Source organism: Rhea pennata, chromosome 1 (genome assembly GCF_028389875.1).
Source record: "Rhea pennata isolate bPtePen1 chromosome 1, bPtePen1.pri, whole genome shotgun sequence".
Taxonomy (NCBI): Eukaryota; Metazoa; Chordata; class Aves; order Rheiformes; family Rheidae; genus Rhea; species Rhea pennata.
This window is the reverse complement of record NC_084663.1, coordinates 190,659,266-190,676,445: the sequence shown is the minus strand read 5'-3', so window position 1 is coordinate 190,676,445 and position 17,180 is coordinate 190,659,266. Positions and strand designations below refer to the sequence as shown.

The window sequence follows — 17,180 nt, the reverse complement described above, 5'->3', positions numbered from 1 at the left end:
TAATTAAGAGAAGGTGAGGTACTTGGGTGCCTCGCCTTTTAAACTGTATCATTGCAGTGCTGTCAGCTGAAGTGCTGTCATGTCTGATAATGTTCCAGCAGTATAATAGATCCTGCTAAAATCAACCGTGACTACTCCATGTAGTACAAATTTGTTATGAAATTAGAATGGCCTTAAATGCAAAGAGCTTATAAAAAAATGACTGTTGTGCTGTATTGTGTACATTTGATTTCTGCTTCTTTATTTTTGAAATTTGTCTAGTGATGAGACTGTTAACATAAAAAGTACATTTCAGTTGCTAACAATATTTTAACCTCTGTCTTCACTGATGCTATCTCACAGAATCTCATGATGTTTTGTTTGAAAAAGAGAATAAAATTTATCTTTGATAGCTGAAGTCACTGCCAACTATACCAAAAAATGAATAAAAAGGAAACCCCAAAAGAACAAAAACTCTGAAAACAACACGTAAGAATTAATACAGTTTGAAATCCAGCAGGAATTATAGCCATGTCAATGAACTTTTTATTCCAGTTTTGAACAAAACCTGAAATTTCTAAATTTTTCACAGAAGGGAAAGTCCAAAAATTATTTTTTGGAAAGTCAGTTTTTATTTTTAGCTGTATTAAATTTTGCGCTTCAGCTAGGAAGCTGAGTTCCCAAAACTAAGGAGGTGCTGGGGGAAACTGCAAGGAGTCTCATCATAAAGTTGATGGCAAGCCAGTGATCTACCCATCATGTATATGAGCTCCAGGTCCAATGGCAGTGGGGACAGCTTCAGAGCATAAATGTGCGGTAGAAAGCCACAAGCTGCTTCCGAGCTCCACTATCATATGGCATCATTTGACCAGGGCCTGAGATCTTGGAATCTGCAGGGTCAAAAGCTATGAAGCAGTCTGAATGACATGACTGCTTTTACAGCTGTGCCTATATTTCTGTAAATCTTCTGTTGCAAGAAAATATTTCTGTTTCTCCAAAACATTTACCTTACAATGAACAGACATTCTCACCTGAATATCACCTGACTGTCGTTGCCAGAAATACAGTATTGGAAGCAGAGTACCCCTCCTTTATGTTGCCCTTGTTTTGAAAACATTGGAACTGATAACTGTCCACATGTATCTGTGTTAAACTGAAAAAAATCGTGTATCTTTTATAGACAGGATCTTCAGCAGTTAAGAGAAAGTGTATGTTCTATTTCATACAAAAACTTCAAGTACTGAATATATTTATGACACCCTTTGGTAAAAAGGATACACTGCCAAGTAAAGACATGCCATGTATTTTATTTTCTTTCTTCTTCTGGAAATGCAATTTCCAAATACACTTTTAATTGTATTATTTTATAATGCAGTGCTGTAAGAATTTTATCTTTAAAAGGTACAACCTCTTTGCCAGTAATCATTTGTGTAGACAGTGATGATCTAGTTTTAATTATAATCATTTCTTTAAGCAACATCATCTTGTTTAATATCATTATTTTTACCTGCTAAGAAATATGTGCACGAGAAATTTTTTTTATCTGTGTCATCATTTAGCTCAGACTGGCTCATTCAACATATTTGAGCCATAGCTTAGTCACTTAAGAAATGTGGATGTTTGCCAGATTATTTCCTGGTAAGTGATAGCTCCTCAGTTGTTTTTTCTTCCCTTCTGAAAAAGTACAGTTCTACTAAAAAAGTTTTAGTACACCTTTTACCCATCCTTTGTAGCTTCCTTTCTTTCTACAACAAAGTTTAATCAGTGTCCAACCCTTTACAAACTGGGAGAAATCATTCCTGTTTTCCTGTGATCCTTTTCTGAAATTATACAAGCAGCAGCCTTGAGCGAGATAACCTTCATAGCTTCTGACACCAACTCATCTCCTTTTCTCGTGACATATGCAGCTGGGTCGTTTCCCACAAGAAGTCATTTGCCTGCTTGTGGTACTGTTAATTGTACAGACTGGTTGGGCTCTGTGCAGTAGACCCCAAAATAAGAATCTGTCCTTTGCTCTCTCCCTGGTTGGCCAATATGTCTGTCTTGACAAACATGGCCCCTAGCTACTCTGTAGTATCCTTAATCAATGTCTGAAATATCAATGTGTCCCCTTGGAAAAAATCTTTTTTCTATCATTTAAAAAAAAAAAAAAAAAAAAAAAAAAAAAAAAAAAAAACTTTACACCAGCCTGTTGCCATCTCTGAAACGTTGCCCAACTTCATTTTCATTTAACTCAGTTTCTGCTGTGATCCTTACTCAAAGCTTAACCATTGTCTGCTTCAGCTATTATAATTCTCTCTCAATCACTGCCTATCCAAGCATATATGATTTTTATCACTTGTGCTGGCCTCATGTCTCATTGTAATTTCAATTCAAAAGTGCTCTCTCCATTTTCAAAACTCTCCAAAGTCTTGTTTCAACCTGTTTCTCTGGCCCTCTAGCCAACTATTTTCTTGCCGTCCTATTGTGTTTCTAAGGTCTTCACCTCTTTCTTGCCCTCTTTTCTGACTTGAGCATATTTCATCATGTTTACAGCTCTGGACTTTTTTCCCAAAGGTAAACACTGCACTCTGCTACTTATCAATCAGTCTCGGAGTTACAATGTTGTGCCCCTGGTTTTTGTCCTGATTCTGTAGACATAAGCCTTTCCGGGCCAAGCCTCCCCTCCTCCTACCTATACCCTTCTCAGCAATTCTTTAGCTTTGAAGCCTTGGCCAGAATTGTGATTATATTAATTGTCCCTTCTTCAGGCACATAGGAAGAGACCATATTACATGCAAACAGCATATGTGTCAGCTAACGCTTGGGCTGATGTGGGGAAAAAAGTAATTTTTATTTTTCTGAGTTTCAAGGTTATTGAAAAAAGTACTTAAAAGTTATCACACCACAGTAAAGGAAGAGTAGGGACAAGGGGACAAGCAGTCATTTTGTAATATGTTTGTAGTGCCTGCTTTTTTGGTTTGAAGTCTAATTTTGAAATCTATTTCCCTATAACTAACTGATTTCTGCTGATTTTTTTAAACTGCAATATATTAAATATATGTTTGCATTTGTATTTATGGAATTTTAATTCTTTTAAATCCTACCTGCCATAGCTTTTAAAAGAACTGGAGAGTAATTATATCCATAATTTTTATAAGTCATTTCTTGTAGTGGAAAGGGATTATTTTTAAAGGTTTGTGGGAAAAAATGACATCTTCAGGTAATAAATTCAGACCAACTTCTTCTCCCTGCATTTTTTTTTTTTTTTTTTTTTTTTTTTTTTTTTGCCTTTTTAGCATTTTCCACTTTTCTACTCTGTGATGTACAAGCCTTCACTGGTTAATTATGTATATATTTAGCTACTGCATGTGTTGGGCTTATTATTGTCATCTAATTAGATGTAACTCGAACTACTTGCTTCTAGAAAAATCATTAAAAATTCTTTCCTAATGACCTAGAGATGACAAAATGTCTGTAAAGTGTGAAGAAGCAGACAAGCACAGGAACATCGCTCTTAAAGAGTGTTAATCCAGATGCTGCAATCATCTAATTAAACAATATTTTGCTGTCATTAACATTTTCACCAAGGAATTGCAGTTATAATTTCTTTGTCAGCTGTCTCTAGCTCACTTTACCTTCAAAACTAAAGTGCCATATAAAAACATTAAATTGGATGGTTTAATTAAAAAGTTTTTTTTTTAATGAAGAAACATATCCAGTATTTCTGAGATCTCATTTACTGTGCCTCAGTTTTATTGTTCAAGTAGATTAGTGTCATAGGCTTACTATATTTAATATTCAGCCTTTAATATTAATCTCTGTAAGCCTAGTTGGTGAGAAGTCTGAAGCTTCTAAAAAGGTACAGTGACTACCAATAGCAGTACAGGTTTACGTTTTATATTTATTTAGCTAAGGAAGGAAGCAAAGATTCTTGCTAGAAGCACCAGGCAATTAATGAGATGACCAAGTATGTTTATCTCTTGTTTTTTTATGCTGAAAATAATCATTATAAAGTCAGGAATGATCAAGATAGTCATCCTTATAAAGTTAAAACAGTAATATTTATGCATATTTAGACTGGAGGATTTGTAATCCCATAATAACCCTAGATGACTGTCCTCTACTCAGATAACCATAAATATGTGGTTCTGTCACATCAGGTACATGTTTGGTCTCCTTCCACAATTTACACTAAGGCTTGTCTTCCTGAGTCTTTTTTTTTGGGGGGGGGGGGGATATTAAAAAGAAAATTGTTGAATTAAGAAAAATAAATGACTAACTTTTTCCTAAATAACTTAATGGATATTTTAATAATTAATCTATTCATAAATAAAATGTGGTTTATAAATATTGAAGTAGGAGAGAAGTATACACTTTGTTTATTTTATCATAAGACTACGATAGTATTTATCAAATACGTTACCCCAAGGCTCCATATTATGTAGCTTATCCTAAGCTAAGAGATAAATGACTTCAAGTTATTTCTCATTGTGGGGTAAGAATGTGCACCCAACACGTACTGCAGTGTCCTGACATGCACTTAATTCTATACAATAGGTTGTTCATGTGTCCATACAGCAAGTAACTACCGAAACCACGTAGCAATCAGAATTCGTGTACTGTAGCTAGGCTTGAGATTGTTATTTTCTTGTGCTAGGCACATATTTGTTATTTTTCCAATATGAAATAGGAACAAAAAGTCTAAATATCAGTGATTAAATATTGAAAGGAAATGAGTGAAGTGAATATTGGAATTAAATAAAATCTCAATATCAAGAATCTCAATTTGAAATAAAAGTCATTTTAGACAACCTAAATTTCCTTTAGAAAAAGTTACAAAAGGATGTTCTCACCTTTACAGATGTTTTTTCAAACCATTTTTAATTCAAGATTTTTTTTTACTGTGGACTCTTTTCAAAAATTGTTTTGATTTTGAAGAATCAGCATTTTTGCATACACTTGGCAATAGGCTTCTGTCACCTCAGTCATTCTTTTTCTGATTATCAGGTTTCTTTTAGTCTGCTGTCTACCTAAAAATAAACATCCAGATTAAAATAAAGTAAGTGCTTCAGTAAATTTTAGGAGAGATAAATGTATACCATAATTAAAACTATTTTATTGCTTCCAAAATATTTTGTGGACTTGTTCTTTCTTCTACTTGAGTTATTTTTTAGGAGAAGAATATTTTAATATTCTTCATTTATAAAAGAGCAGCAGTGTATTAGAATTGGAATACAGAGAGTTCAGAAGAAAGCAAGAGAAAAAGTTCTGTCTCTGTCCCAAATTCCAAATTCTTTTTTTTTTTCCTTTTGAGGATGCTTTTGCACATTCTTCTATTAATTTAAATCAAGATTGTGATAGTGAGAAAAACATTCATTGTATAAAGGCATATATTTGTATAAAGTCCATATTTTAGAGAATCTTAAACTTGACAATCTCAAAAAACTTTACAAATTATATGTAATTAACCCCTTGCAAGGGGGAAATAATATTCTGATTGGACAGACATGGAAAATATGGCAGAGATATCTTACTTCAAGACTTATAGTGCCAAAAAATATAGAGAAAACTATTAGTGTGCCAGACACTACCTTTATTTTTCCTCCTCCTCACAGATAAACTTTGGTTTATTTCTTAAATTAATTATTTGATAAATTCTCACACAGTTCAAGAATAATTTAAATTCATTTATTGTTGATATGAGAAATATTTCCTACCTATATTTCTTTATTTGTATGTTGTTACACAGTGCTGGTATTACTTTTTTAACTAAGTTGTATTTGCACCTAAATTAATTGTTTTATATTCTTGTGAACATTTATGTGTTCAAAGTGTAAAAATGGGAACACAAAACCGTTAACACTACCCACTTTTTCTGTTTTCAGTGAGGCTCTAGGTACAAAATAGAAACATGCTTCTTGTCCATCAAATCAACTTCTATTGAAAAAATAAGGTGTTTGCAGAGCAGTGAAAGTTTCATATTTCATTAGAGCAGAGCTGATTTTTGTGGGGAATTGGAAACGTTACTCAGAACAAGGAAGCCTGTGTTTTCCTTGTGCCAGGTTTCGTACCCCAGGAATCTGTCCAGAATCTGGAAGGAAGCAGTTACTGAGACAGGGCTGTAAATCTGCTGCTGCAGGACTGGGAATTGTTAACCTGGGTTATTTCAGTCTGCTAATTATATTATATAAATACACACACCTATATTTATTACCTGTTTTTGTTTTTTAAGCCTCGTGTTGCATATTGTGTGGTTCTCAGTAAATCATATGGTGGATGGTTCTGTAGTGAGCAACATCATTTGTCTTATCATGGAAATGTTAGATAGTGCTAAATATTGGTTGGCACAGAAATAAGGGCTTTCCTACACACGCCTTCCTCTGGCAATGAGTTCATGGTTTTCACTGCATTTTAGTTGCAAATTATTCCTTCAAAACTGTATCTAAAGCTAGCTCTTGCATATTTGAACTCCTAGGATAGTAGTGCTGGTTCTTTCATTAAGCTGAGGCAGTCAACTCTACTTTTTTGGAGCGACAAAACGTTTTTTAATTTTCACAGTGGTTAGGAATTAGTGATAAAGCCAGAACGTGCCTTCTTCCACCTTCAGTTCCACCACTGCAGGTCTCCCCAGTTCTTCAGTGCAGAAGAGCCTTGGGGAACAACGGACTAATAGGCTTCAATTTAGACCTAGATTTACAGAACTCAAATTTAGCCTCTTCTTGTACTTGGGTACTTGATCTTTGTCAGCTGATCATACTGCATACAGTTGACAGAGAAAAAGATGGTCTAACAGTTTTAAATTTCAATATTCGTGCTATGAAAGTAGATTCATTGATTTTGAAAATTATTTTGTTTTTCATATGCTGATTTCTGTGTATGTTGACTTCTAGGTCAAGATAAATGCTGCTGAAGGATTGCTTTGGTCTGTAGATACATAATTCTGTCAAGTAACAGGAATCAGGAAATGTCATGCAAAAAATGTAACTGCTAAATTGTTTTGTAGCTGGAGAATTGGACACTATTTCCTATTTCTTAAAACACTGTTTTTTCTTAATAGGACGAACGTACAATGATCTGAACCAATACCCTGTATTTCCATGGGTTTTAACAAACTATGAATCTGAAGAATTAGATCTGACCCTTCCAGGCAACTTCAGGGATCTTTCAAAGGTATGGTTTAATTCTGTTAAAAAACAACAACAACAACAAAAAAAAAAACCCAGCCTTTTTAACAATAATTTAACTGACTTCTAATAGGTTTTTTAACTGTTAAGGCTTAGCTGATACTTTCTGACTGATTTTATTTTGTATTTTTAGTTTGGTTAATACATAGATATTTATCTTAAGCCACAGAAGTCTGAATTATACTTTTCTATTTAGAATAATTCTATACTGAATCTCTACATTGTGCTATTTCCATGCTCCTGACTGATCTGCATCCAAAACTGTAACTTGTTAGTACCTTCTAACTTACAGTACTACAGACCACTTGATCTTAGTAATTATCTCCCTTAATTTATGAACATTGATCCTTTGGAAATAAAAAGCTCAGACTAATTTTTCACTTTATTTTGCAGTGACTTCACCGGTAATTTCTCAAAATAATAGTAGCACCTCCTACTGGTTTAATAATTATGCAAAAAAAATTGTGTTTGGGGCCCTGGGGTAACTGATGCCTATCACTGCTTGTGTTTTTTGTCCTCCAACCAAACCTGGGAAGTTAGTAGAGACTGGGAAGAAAGTGTGGTCACCCATCCCTGCCTGAGCATGGCAGAAGCGCCTGGGAGGCTCTGCTTTTCACCAGCTGGAATAAAGAGAGGAAGCAGGATCTGAAGCTGAGCTGTGGAAAGCATCTTTCCTGGCTCCTATCAATCAAAAATGTATATACGCTTTCCTGTCAGTGAAGGCTGGTAGCCTCATAACATCCTCACCTTTAGGTTTCTGTTTTCCAGGAATGACAGCTTCTTTGCATCTTTGCAACAATTCCTGCCAGCCTGGAGAGAGAAGCTCCTCATACCAGTTGAGTGAGGTGCTAAACTGCAGGAGGGTGTCATTCTCAGACTTTAGGAACAAGCTGAGGATAAAAACAATCCCCAAGGTGCTCACTGCAGCCCCTGCTTTCCCTTCTGCTGATGGTCAGGGATGAGGGTTTCCTAGTGCTTCTGCCTTTAGGTCTGATTTTCCGTTCCTCCATTTCCTGTTCACACACACGTCTTAAGCAGCAAGTGAGAGATCCTGTCCTAGATATTTCAGAGTCTTGTTGTATCCCTTTGGAAAGACACAATACCTTCAGTAACCCCAAAGTTATAACCGTTCCTGAAAACCTGCTTTTGTGAGATTTCCAGAGTGAGTTGAGTCGTACTTGATTGCATGTTGTGTGCATCTCAGATCCAGAGATGGCTCTGAGATACAGAGCAGATGGCTAGATCTAAGTTTCCTCTCCCTTTTTTCTATAAATGAATAAATAAAATCAGAATTTAAACTACCTTGACAGTATGCCTCAGACTTAAACAAATGGATTGAGACTACTTATGCTGTGTAGAACTTTTGACCTTTCATAATATTATAGCTATGGTTTACAAATGTGTTTTTCAGTTGTATAACATTATTGTAATCCCTACCAGTAGCAATAAAAGAAAATCTACAAAAATGAGTTAAATAAAAATCAGAAGTAGTCATGTACCATCTTCTACCATAGCATGTAAAAACATACTTGTTTTAGCATTGTTTATAATGATAGACTTTTCAAGACCCTTAAACTTCTCAAAATCTCTAAAATTTACTTCTTTCTGTATTAATATAGCAGTACGTGTGGTGAAGTGCAAAAAGATTAGTCCATGTCTCGTGAGTCCTTCATTAGGTATTTAGTTTTGGTTGACTTCAAATTTTTATGGCAGCCTATTAAAGTATTCAGTTGCTGCAGGAAGTAGTATAATAGCTGAGTTGATTATTTTTCCTTATGAGCTAGTAAGAACTCATTATGGAATTAGTGCTTGTATAGTTTATTAAGCATCATTGCACTCCTGGTAGTGCTCTTCTTTGAAAGGAAATGCAAAATCAAGTACTTGATTATTTATATTTCTTTAAGAATCCATGCACTATGCACAGCAGTATTTTGCCTGGACCTTTTGTTACCCGGTTTGCATACCTGAATTCTCTTATTCTAAAGCTACCAGTGATTTCCACTGGAAAAGCTGGAGATTTCAACCTCTCTAAAAAAGCCCTAGTTAAACATTAGTTAAACAGAATGGTCATTCCTTGCAGGCGAGATCTAGGCTGCATTTATCGGAGAGGCATATGAAAGCACGCTTGTAGTCTGCAAATATTTTGGGATCCCTCAGAATCAAAGGAGTGTAATTGTAAAATTTTCTCACTGTTTATTGTAATAACATCTGCTAGCAGCTTCTGAGATTTCTTTTCACAATGGCTTTAAAAGGAAAAATAGATTAATGATTTTTTGTAAAAGACAGCGGCCAGTTAATATGAATTGACGTACTTCTGTGCACTATGACTCTTATGCATTTTTTTGCATCTTGTTTTCCTCTGTGCATTATCAGTAGAAATCTTTATAGCTGGATCTTACCTGAAGTATATCCTTGGCAGTTTTGTTTTTGTTTTACTTATTGCCCAGTATCTCTAAGTAAGCCCTTTCTTTCCTTGTTAGGGAAGTGAATCTGGAATAAGCAGAATAAAAACCAGTTAGTGATTTATTATTCACATTATTGAAACTTGAAGTGCCATCACCCTCCGTCAGACTCTGGGGCAGGCACACACAGTATCTTTTCTATAAGGAGCTATTTCCTTCTGTCAGATTTTACCATGCAGTGGAGAAATGTTCCTGCAGATTTGATGGAAATCGCAATCTCCAGCTAAGCTGTTAATGGATAAAATCTCTTTGTCAGTTGCTGACCTTCTATCTTCCCACAAGTTTGCCCTTCTTAGCATCTCAAAAGTCTCCGTCCTTAATATTTTGTATTAATTAATACCACTCAAAAAATCTTTTGACACGAGTTACAATTCTAACACTATTGCGTACGTGGTAAAAGCTCACAAAAGCACTGAAATTAAAAGTGAGCCAGTTATCCTCCTTTGTTTTGTTGATATCAAACAGCTTTGGTAGTTGTATATGTACTAAGGGTAACTTATTTCAGAATAATTCATTTGTGTATTACCACACAAATCTTCAGTGTAATTTATGATAATTGACTAATGAGGATATCATATACCTTTGGCATTTAGCTCATACTTAAATATTTCCATTTCTACAAAGCAGGCTCGAACACGTCCTTCTCTCCAATTTCATTTTATTCTATTTGTATATAATACTCTTTATTGTGGTAACTTTGCATCTGAAATCACTTGTTCTCTTAGAACAATTATATTTAACTATTAGTCTAAAAATATGCATATCCTTTTCCTTTGAAGTATTTGGAAATTCTCCTTTCAAGGCTTTTCTTTTCCCTTTTACACATAATTTGAGACTTAAAAACAGGGCACTTGGGCATTGAAGGTGCTGTATCAGCAAGATATATTGGACCTCTCATTTGATTAGACAGTGTAGGCTCAAGTTTTATTCATTACATATACAAGGTTAAAGGTTATATTTATTGTTTGACAGGATGAAAAGCTAATGAAATAGGCTGTCATAGATACATAGATTATCTTTTCACTATCAAACCACCAGGTGATCTGCTTATTTTCTTCTTTATTGAGGTTTCCTTTGGAAGAATACCTATGATAGTAAATATTAGTGTGGAAAATGTGTGTGCAGCTCTTACTGCACACTGAATTTGGCAGGGTGGGAGGTTGTTTTCAAGCAAAATGCTTAAAATGTAATATAGTTTGTTTGTGCAAAATTATATGACTTTTGCTCCATATAGTGAATACTTGGGTTTGACATGCTGCATTGTCCCTGCTTACTAAAGTGTAAATGGGAATTTCTCGTCATTTACTTCCAGTCATACATCCTGTTAAATAAAATGATTTCTTCACCAGGCAAAGTAATACTAATATTGACATGTGTGTGAGATATCACACGCCCATTCATTGAGTGGAAAAAATTATATTTCGTTAATATAGAAGGTGTTTGACTGACGAGTGGTGATAAGCATAACCACTTTTCCTTAATACTATGCCATTTCAAGAAAAGGAAGTGATAAAGCCTCAAGGCTTCTAAATGTAATAATGCAAATGAACGCATCGAAGTGTGAATATTTCAAGGCAAACCACACTTAATACTTCCAAAAATGTGTACGCTATGGAATGGAGTTTATAGCTTTACGAGAACCACTCTTACTGGAAAAATGAAATCAGTTTCTGTAGTTTAAACTTCTCGCTTTACTACATGCAACTGTACTGTAAGGAGAAAAAAAATGATTATGGTTTGGTATAAGCTATACAATTAAATTCATTTTCTTAAATGAAAAATTAATTTATTGAATGAAACTCCAGCGCTTTGAATCTACCAGAACTGTTACACTAATTGAAAATGATGAGATTGATATGCCAACTAAAAAGCTGTTTACATATTTGGATAAATTTACAATTTATTTTAACCTTAAAATTATTGTACTAAGATGTCCTACTTAGATTTTTTTTATTAAAAACGCAAGCAGTCAGTATAACCTCAATCTGTATTCAGCCACAGCCAAATAAACCTGTGCACAAGATTTCTTTTGTACCCAGCTACAATTTTGTGCAGTACATTAAAAAAAGAGATAAACAGATAAGATAGTTGCTGCATGAATTAGAGTCAAGATAAGCAGCAGTATTTCAGTGGCCAGATAAATAGGATGCTACATTCAGTTCTGCTCTCATGAGAGAGTGTAGTTCTATGGAGATAGCTGGCAAAACAGTAAATATTACATGAGCTAGCATAACATGTCCAGTGGATATAAACACTAGATGTATTGACAATACACTGGTTCAAAGGCCAGATGTCTAAAGAGATTAGCCAGATAAAAAAGATGGACATGAATAGCAGTGTTTTTAATGTTAAAGTAAATATACTTACTTGATTTTTAAACGGAAAAAGCAACAAAAACTCAAGCAACAGCTTTAGTACATCAGAAGGGAGATGGCCTTTGTCATACAGTGAGTTCTTTTGCTTGGTTGTGGAAAAGAAAGTGTACGTTATAAAATCTTTTTATGAATAGTTAACAGTATTTGATATGAGAGTCCTGAAAAGGGGGTTTTTAACAAAAAAAATTTTGGAAAAAGAATTTTATAAAGCTTTGTAGAAAGAACTTTTTTGTTTAGGTTCAGAGTAATTTGAGTCAAATTCAATTCCTGTACTAGTCTTGTTGTTAAGGTACTGCACTGAGACTCAGGATATGGATTCAGCTTTGCCTTCCTATTTTTTGTGCAAGTCATTTTAACTTGTTTGAATGTCTGTAGCATCTCTACAGTGGCAGACTTGGAATTTACCTCATATTTGCCGTGTTATTTGCTGAAATATTCTCTTCCAGAAATTGTCTATCCATTTTGTACACACAAGCTAATTTTTAATGGATTAATTGACTAATCAGCAAGATGTTTAATTAAGCAACAAAAAATGAGAGATTTGAGCACTTTCAATTATAACTTTTCATGTATGTTTTGTCCTGCACAGGGAGCGGTTAAGTCCTTTCCAATAATGTATGGAGAAGGGGTTCACCCAGGGGCTCCTTCAGAGTTGTCCAGAAGAAGAGAAGAGGGGGGATCAGACGTTCCTTGTATTTGCTTGCAGCAGGACAGAGCTAACTAGTGTAATTCTGAACCAGCAGTATCAAAGCAGCATACTGCAGCTCCCCACTCTTATCCCCATACAGTGCCACATTTACGTGGCTGCACTGCTGCTGAGATTTGGGTTGACCATGTCTGCAATTGTGCCAGGTTTGCACGCTGGCCATCCCAGAGCTAGTTCAGGGATTTCTAACACCCTTCTGTGTTGTAAACGATAGTCACACCTGAGCAGTTACCTGAGAAACATGAGAAAACTTCATGGAATGGCAGAAATGAACCTATGACTCCTGAATGCCCATCTACTATCTAGGTCACTAATCCATACTTCTTCCAATCCAGAATCTGTCCAGAGAGGTCAAGGGGAGACTTTCTACCCGGAGATGTGCTCCATTTTACTCCCTCCTTTCTTTCTTCCTTCCTTTCTCTCTGGAACAAGGAAGGGTAATTCCCAGAAAATACTATTCCCAGAGATTTTCCTATGAAAATTTCCATACCATGCAAGAGGAGAGATGAATCTCATGATATTTTGCCTAAAGAATTCATTTTATTCTGCAGATATTTTGTGCATTTCAGCATTTTCTCTTCAAATGAATCCTAAAGTAATTGAAAGAAAAATGGATTCTAACTCTGAAAAGAATATTGATGAGGATGAAGGTAATCTTCAGAATACAGCTTCTTAGGTTAATCGTTTAATAAATTGAACATATGTCTTCTGAAAGTAGATTATTTTAGGTAGTTGTGTATGCATCTTTTACATGAAAATGGGAATGCACAATGTTACAACTTTATATCTTTTATCTGCTGTTAAATTGAAATAGCACTTTTCCATGAAGAATCTTGAAAACATGGTGGTGTATTTGCATTAGTGTTTTGTGTGATTTTGGAAAAGTATTATCAAGTTCTAGAAAGAAAGCATCTTTTGCATTAAATGCAACTGTATGTATAAGTTTGCAAAAAAAAAAAGTTATTTAAAACAGCAGGTTAGATCATCATTAAAAATAGCAATTATATTTTTCCAATATGTAAGATAAAATATCTCTTAATTGTTTTTAAGCATCAGTTATTGTAATTATTCCCATTTCACATGGAAGGATAAATATCTCACAGATTCTTTGATAAAACATCTGATCTCTTTCAAATATTTACTAAAATGCCTGGGGTTTTCATTCCTACATTAATCACTGCATCCCTTCAAACATATATTTACAATAACGTTATGGCAGATCACACCTTTATCATTCATAACCCGGGAATTTATTATAGCATAGGATAGGTGCAGTGTCATACTGAAGGGAGAAGTATTCTCAAGGTGTTTTTCCATAACAAAATACAATGGTGCCGAATTATCTGCTGTTTCGTATTTCCTTATGGCGGGGTGTGTTTGTGTGAACATTTCCTGCTAATAGACTATGATTTGAGTTACTACTTTAGCTTTTGAAATGTTTACGTGGAGACTGGAATTCCTTCTGCTGGAGAGGTGGGTGCATGTTACCCTGAAGGGGGTGGTGTTGGCAGGCTCCATTCAGTCCACAAAGCGGCTCAGAGCAGCCCAGAACACTGGTATAAATTAGTGAAGTGCACAGAGATCTGTCCAGGTTGTCAATCCCCTAAGAAAAGAATGTTAGTTACTCTTTCAGGCAAGCGGTTAAGCAATGATTTTTATGTTTTGGCAATTTACAGGCTGTAGTAATGCCTGCGTGTTTTCTGAGAGTGGCTGAATATGCAATGAAATGAAGCATACTGAAAATGCAAATATTTGTTTTTATATTTTTACAGTAGTTGAGAAACAAGCCTGGAAAATGAAAGGGAATGGCTCATACTTCTCTTTCAAGAATGTTTTGTGAGGTCTTGCAGTGCATTCTGTATCAGATAAGGGTGATCCTTAGGGATTATGCATATATTTTACACATATGAGAAAGCTATTAACATCTCCATGACACAGCAAAGTATTAAGCAGATTGTTTCATGCGAAAAATGCAGAAATAATAATGTAACTATACATCAAATACTCTTATTTAAAAACAAGCTATGGTATTTAAAACTGGAAAACAACATGTTCTACATCTGCCTTTTTAAAAGTCATCTCAATAAAGATAGAAGTGCTGAAGGAATAAGTATTTGTAGCTTTTGAAATGTTCAGTTACATATATAGTGTAATGAAACACACTGATTTGACCTTATACTGGTATTTCCATTACAAATGACTGTCAGTATAAACTCAGTTGGAAAAAAATGTTAGAATACCTGTTAGCATATTGGAAAGGATCAAAGTCCTGGAGAATACATTTATTTTCAAGTTGTAATTCCCTTACTAATGTGGAGTTATAATAAAAATTCTAACTTTATTTTTAATGCAAAGGCTATACAATTCTTTGGTGTGGAAATGTGCTCTCCTCTAAATATTAAACTCTGGAAGTTTTATTAGTTTTACTACGAGAGCTAAACTTGAAGATTGTTTGCAGATTAGTAATAAATAAATATGCCAGTAATACGTGATCTGGGAAAACAGATAACTTTGCATTTATTCGTTTAATCAACGTTTTCTTTGTTTCTTGTTGTATTTTATTTATCCCAGTGCCTTTTATATCACACAACAATAACAAATATGTTTTACAGAAAATCATGGGATAAGGTGGGTAAAATAATCACAGGAAAGCATGTCTCCTCTAAACAATATGTCAAAAACAACTGTTCCTACTACTGCCTTACATTTCTTTGGGGGTTTAACCTAACTTTTATGGACTTTCTGTCAAGCGCACTCAGAAAGAGCCTTGACTTTGTGAATAATTTCCATATTCTATTGTTTTTTAAGTAAAAAGCTTGTTTCCTTCTCAGTAAAAACTAGCTTTGTTTAGTCAGAAAGTAGATCCTGTCTTGCAGGACTATGCATGCTTTTTAAGTATTTCTGCTTAGGATCACCAGACACCATCAGCAGTTCTACATCAAATCTTTTCATCATGAGCTGTGCTTTACAAAGTATCCTGTGTGAGCAAAAGTCAGTTTTCATTAGCTGTGTGATTATGGTGAATGACAGCAACAGAAATATTAGTTTGGCCTCAGTGCATTTTAAATGCAGTTTTAGAAGTCCATTTCCAGGACAATGTTACTGAATTAATTGGGAAACAACTCATACGTCAAGAAGGTCTTGAAACTTTGCAGATGTGGATCACTTGTATTTGTCAATTAAAATAAGAAAAGTTATAAGACTTTTCATATACAAAACCTTTGAAATAAAATTCCCAAACTGCAGCAACCTGAAGGGATTATTGCAGCCTGGAATGAGTTTTCTTTACTTGGCTGCAGAATTTCATATATAGTGAATCTTAATGTAGAATTAACCTATGACACATAAGACACTGAAGCCATTCAGCTTGTAATATATTCAATTTCTTATCCCTTTGCAGCCTATTGGTGCTTTGAACCCAAAGAGAGCAGTCTTCTACGCAGAACGTTATGAGACTTGGGAAGATGATCAGACTCCACCTTACCATTACAACACCCACTATTCTACATCTACTTCTACATTGGCCTGGCTTGTTCGTATTGTAAGTACTTTTTAATCCAGATTTTCATTGCTTACAGCATCTAGTCCGTCATTTAGCACTATTTGGATATTTTTAATGAGAGTACCTTTCCATCAAAATCTTCATGTTCTTCATTAACTTAAAAATCAAATTCTCTATGCATACTGTGTACACTCATTTGTAGTGATCAGGGGGTCCTTGCTACCAAACAATATGCAATACTTTTGCATATTGTATTGCAAATGATGCAATACATAAAATTTTGATGACATAAGGACAGGTAAACAATATAGTGAAGAAAACCATCTAAAACTAAATCTATGTGAACAAGTTTCTAGAAAATACAGAAAGCTGATACTACCTATGTATTCATTTATTACATACAGCTAGAGACAGATATATACAACATAAAAAAACCACTTTCACAAAAAATCTCATTACATTAAGCTGTGTCAGACTGACATGTGAGTTACAGAACCAAAGTTTAATATTAAAGTTAGCATGAAATAGTATTGTATGCAGATGATGTACATTTCTCAATGAGTTGATAATTAATAGTTTTCAGAAATGAAAAAAATGCATATTCCAGCTTATTACTGTTATTTCAATTCTGGAAACCTCATATTTAAACCTTATCCTCAGAAACAGGTCTAGGATTGGCAGCCAAACTTTAGAGACAAAAGAATCTGAATTTTCTTACAAATTAGCACAGTGAATTACAGAAAGAGAGTGTTGATTAGACACTTAAGGTTTCTGGAAATCACAAAGAATTGAATTACTAAATAATCACCAAGCTAAAACTGCACCCTGTTAATAAAGCTGTGTTGCATATAGCGCGTTCTGGACCTGTCTCACGCTGAGCTGCAGTTCTGACCCCTTCCACGCACAGACTTCCAGCCACCTCCTGTTTCCCTGCTCAGAAGGGAGGAGTTCATGTGTCTGCAAGTTCAGATATACTTCTTAACCCCTGGG

The 17,180-nt window shown here is 34.7% G+C and overlaps 1 protein-coding gene across 2 annotated transcripts in view; it reads left to right on the top strand.

Annotated features, from left to right (window-relative positions):
- The window catches only part of NBEA (neurobeachin), a 519,777-nt gene that overhangs the window by 426,351 nt on the left and 76,246 nt on the right, over positions 1–17,180 (top strand). For both annotated transcript variants that reach the window (XM_062567111.1, XM_062567112.1), the window contains 2 exons: positions 7,019–7,131; positions 16,089–16,229. In XM_062567111.1, coding sequence (XP_062423095.1) covers positions 7,019–7,131; positions 16,089–16,229 — 254 coding nt within the window. The remainder of the gene's footprint in view (positions 1–7,018; positions 7,132–16,088; positions 16,230–17,180) is intronic.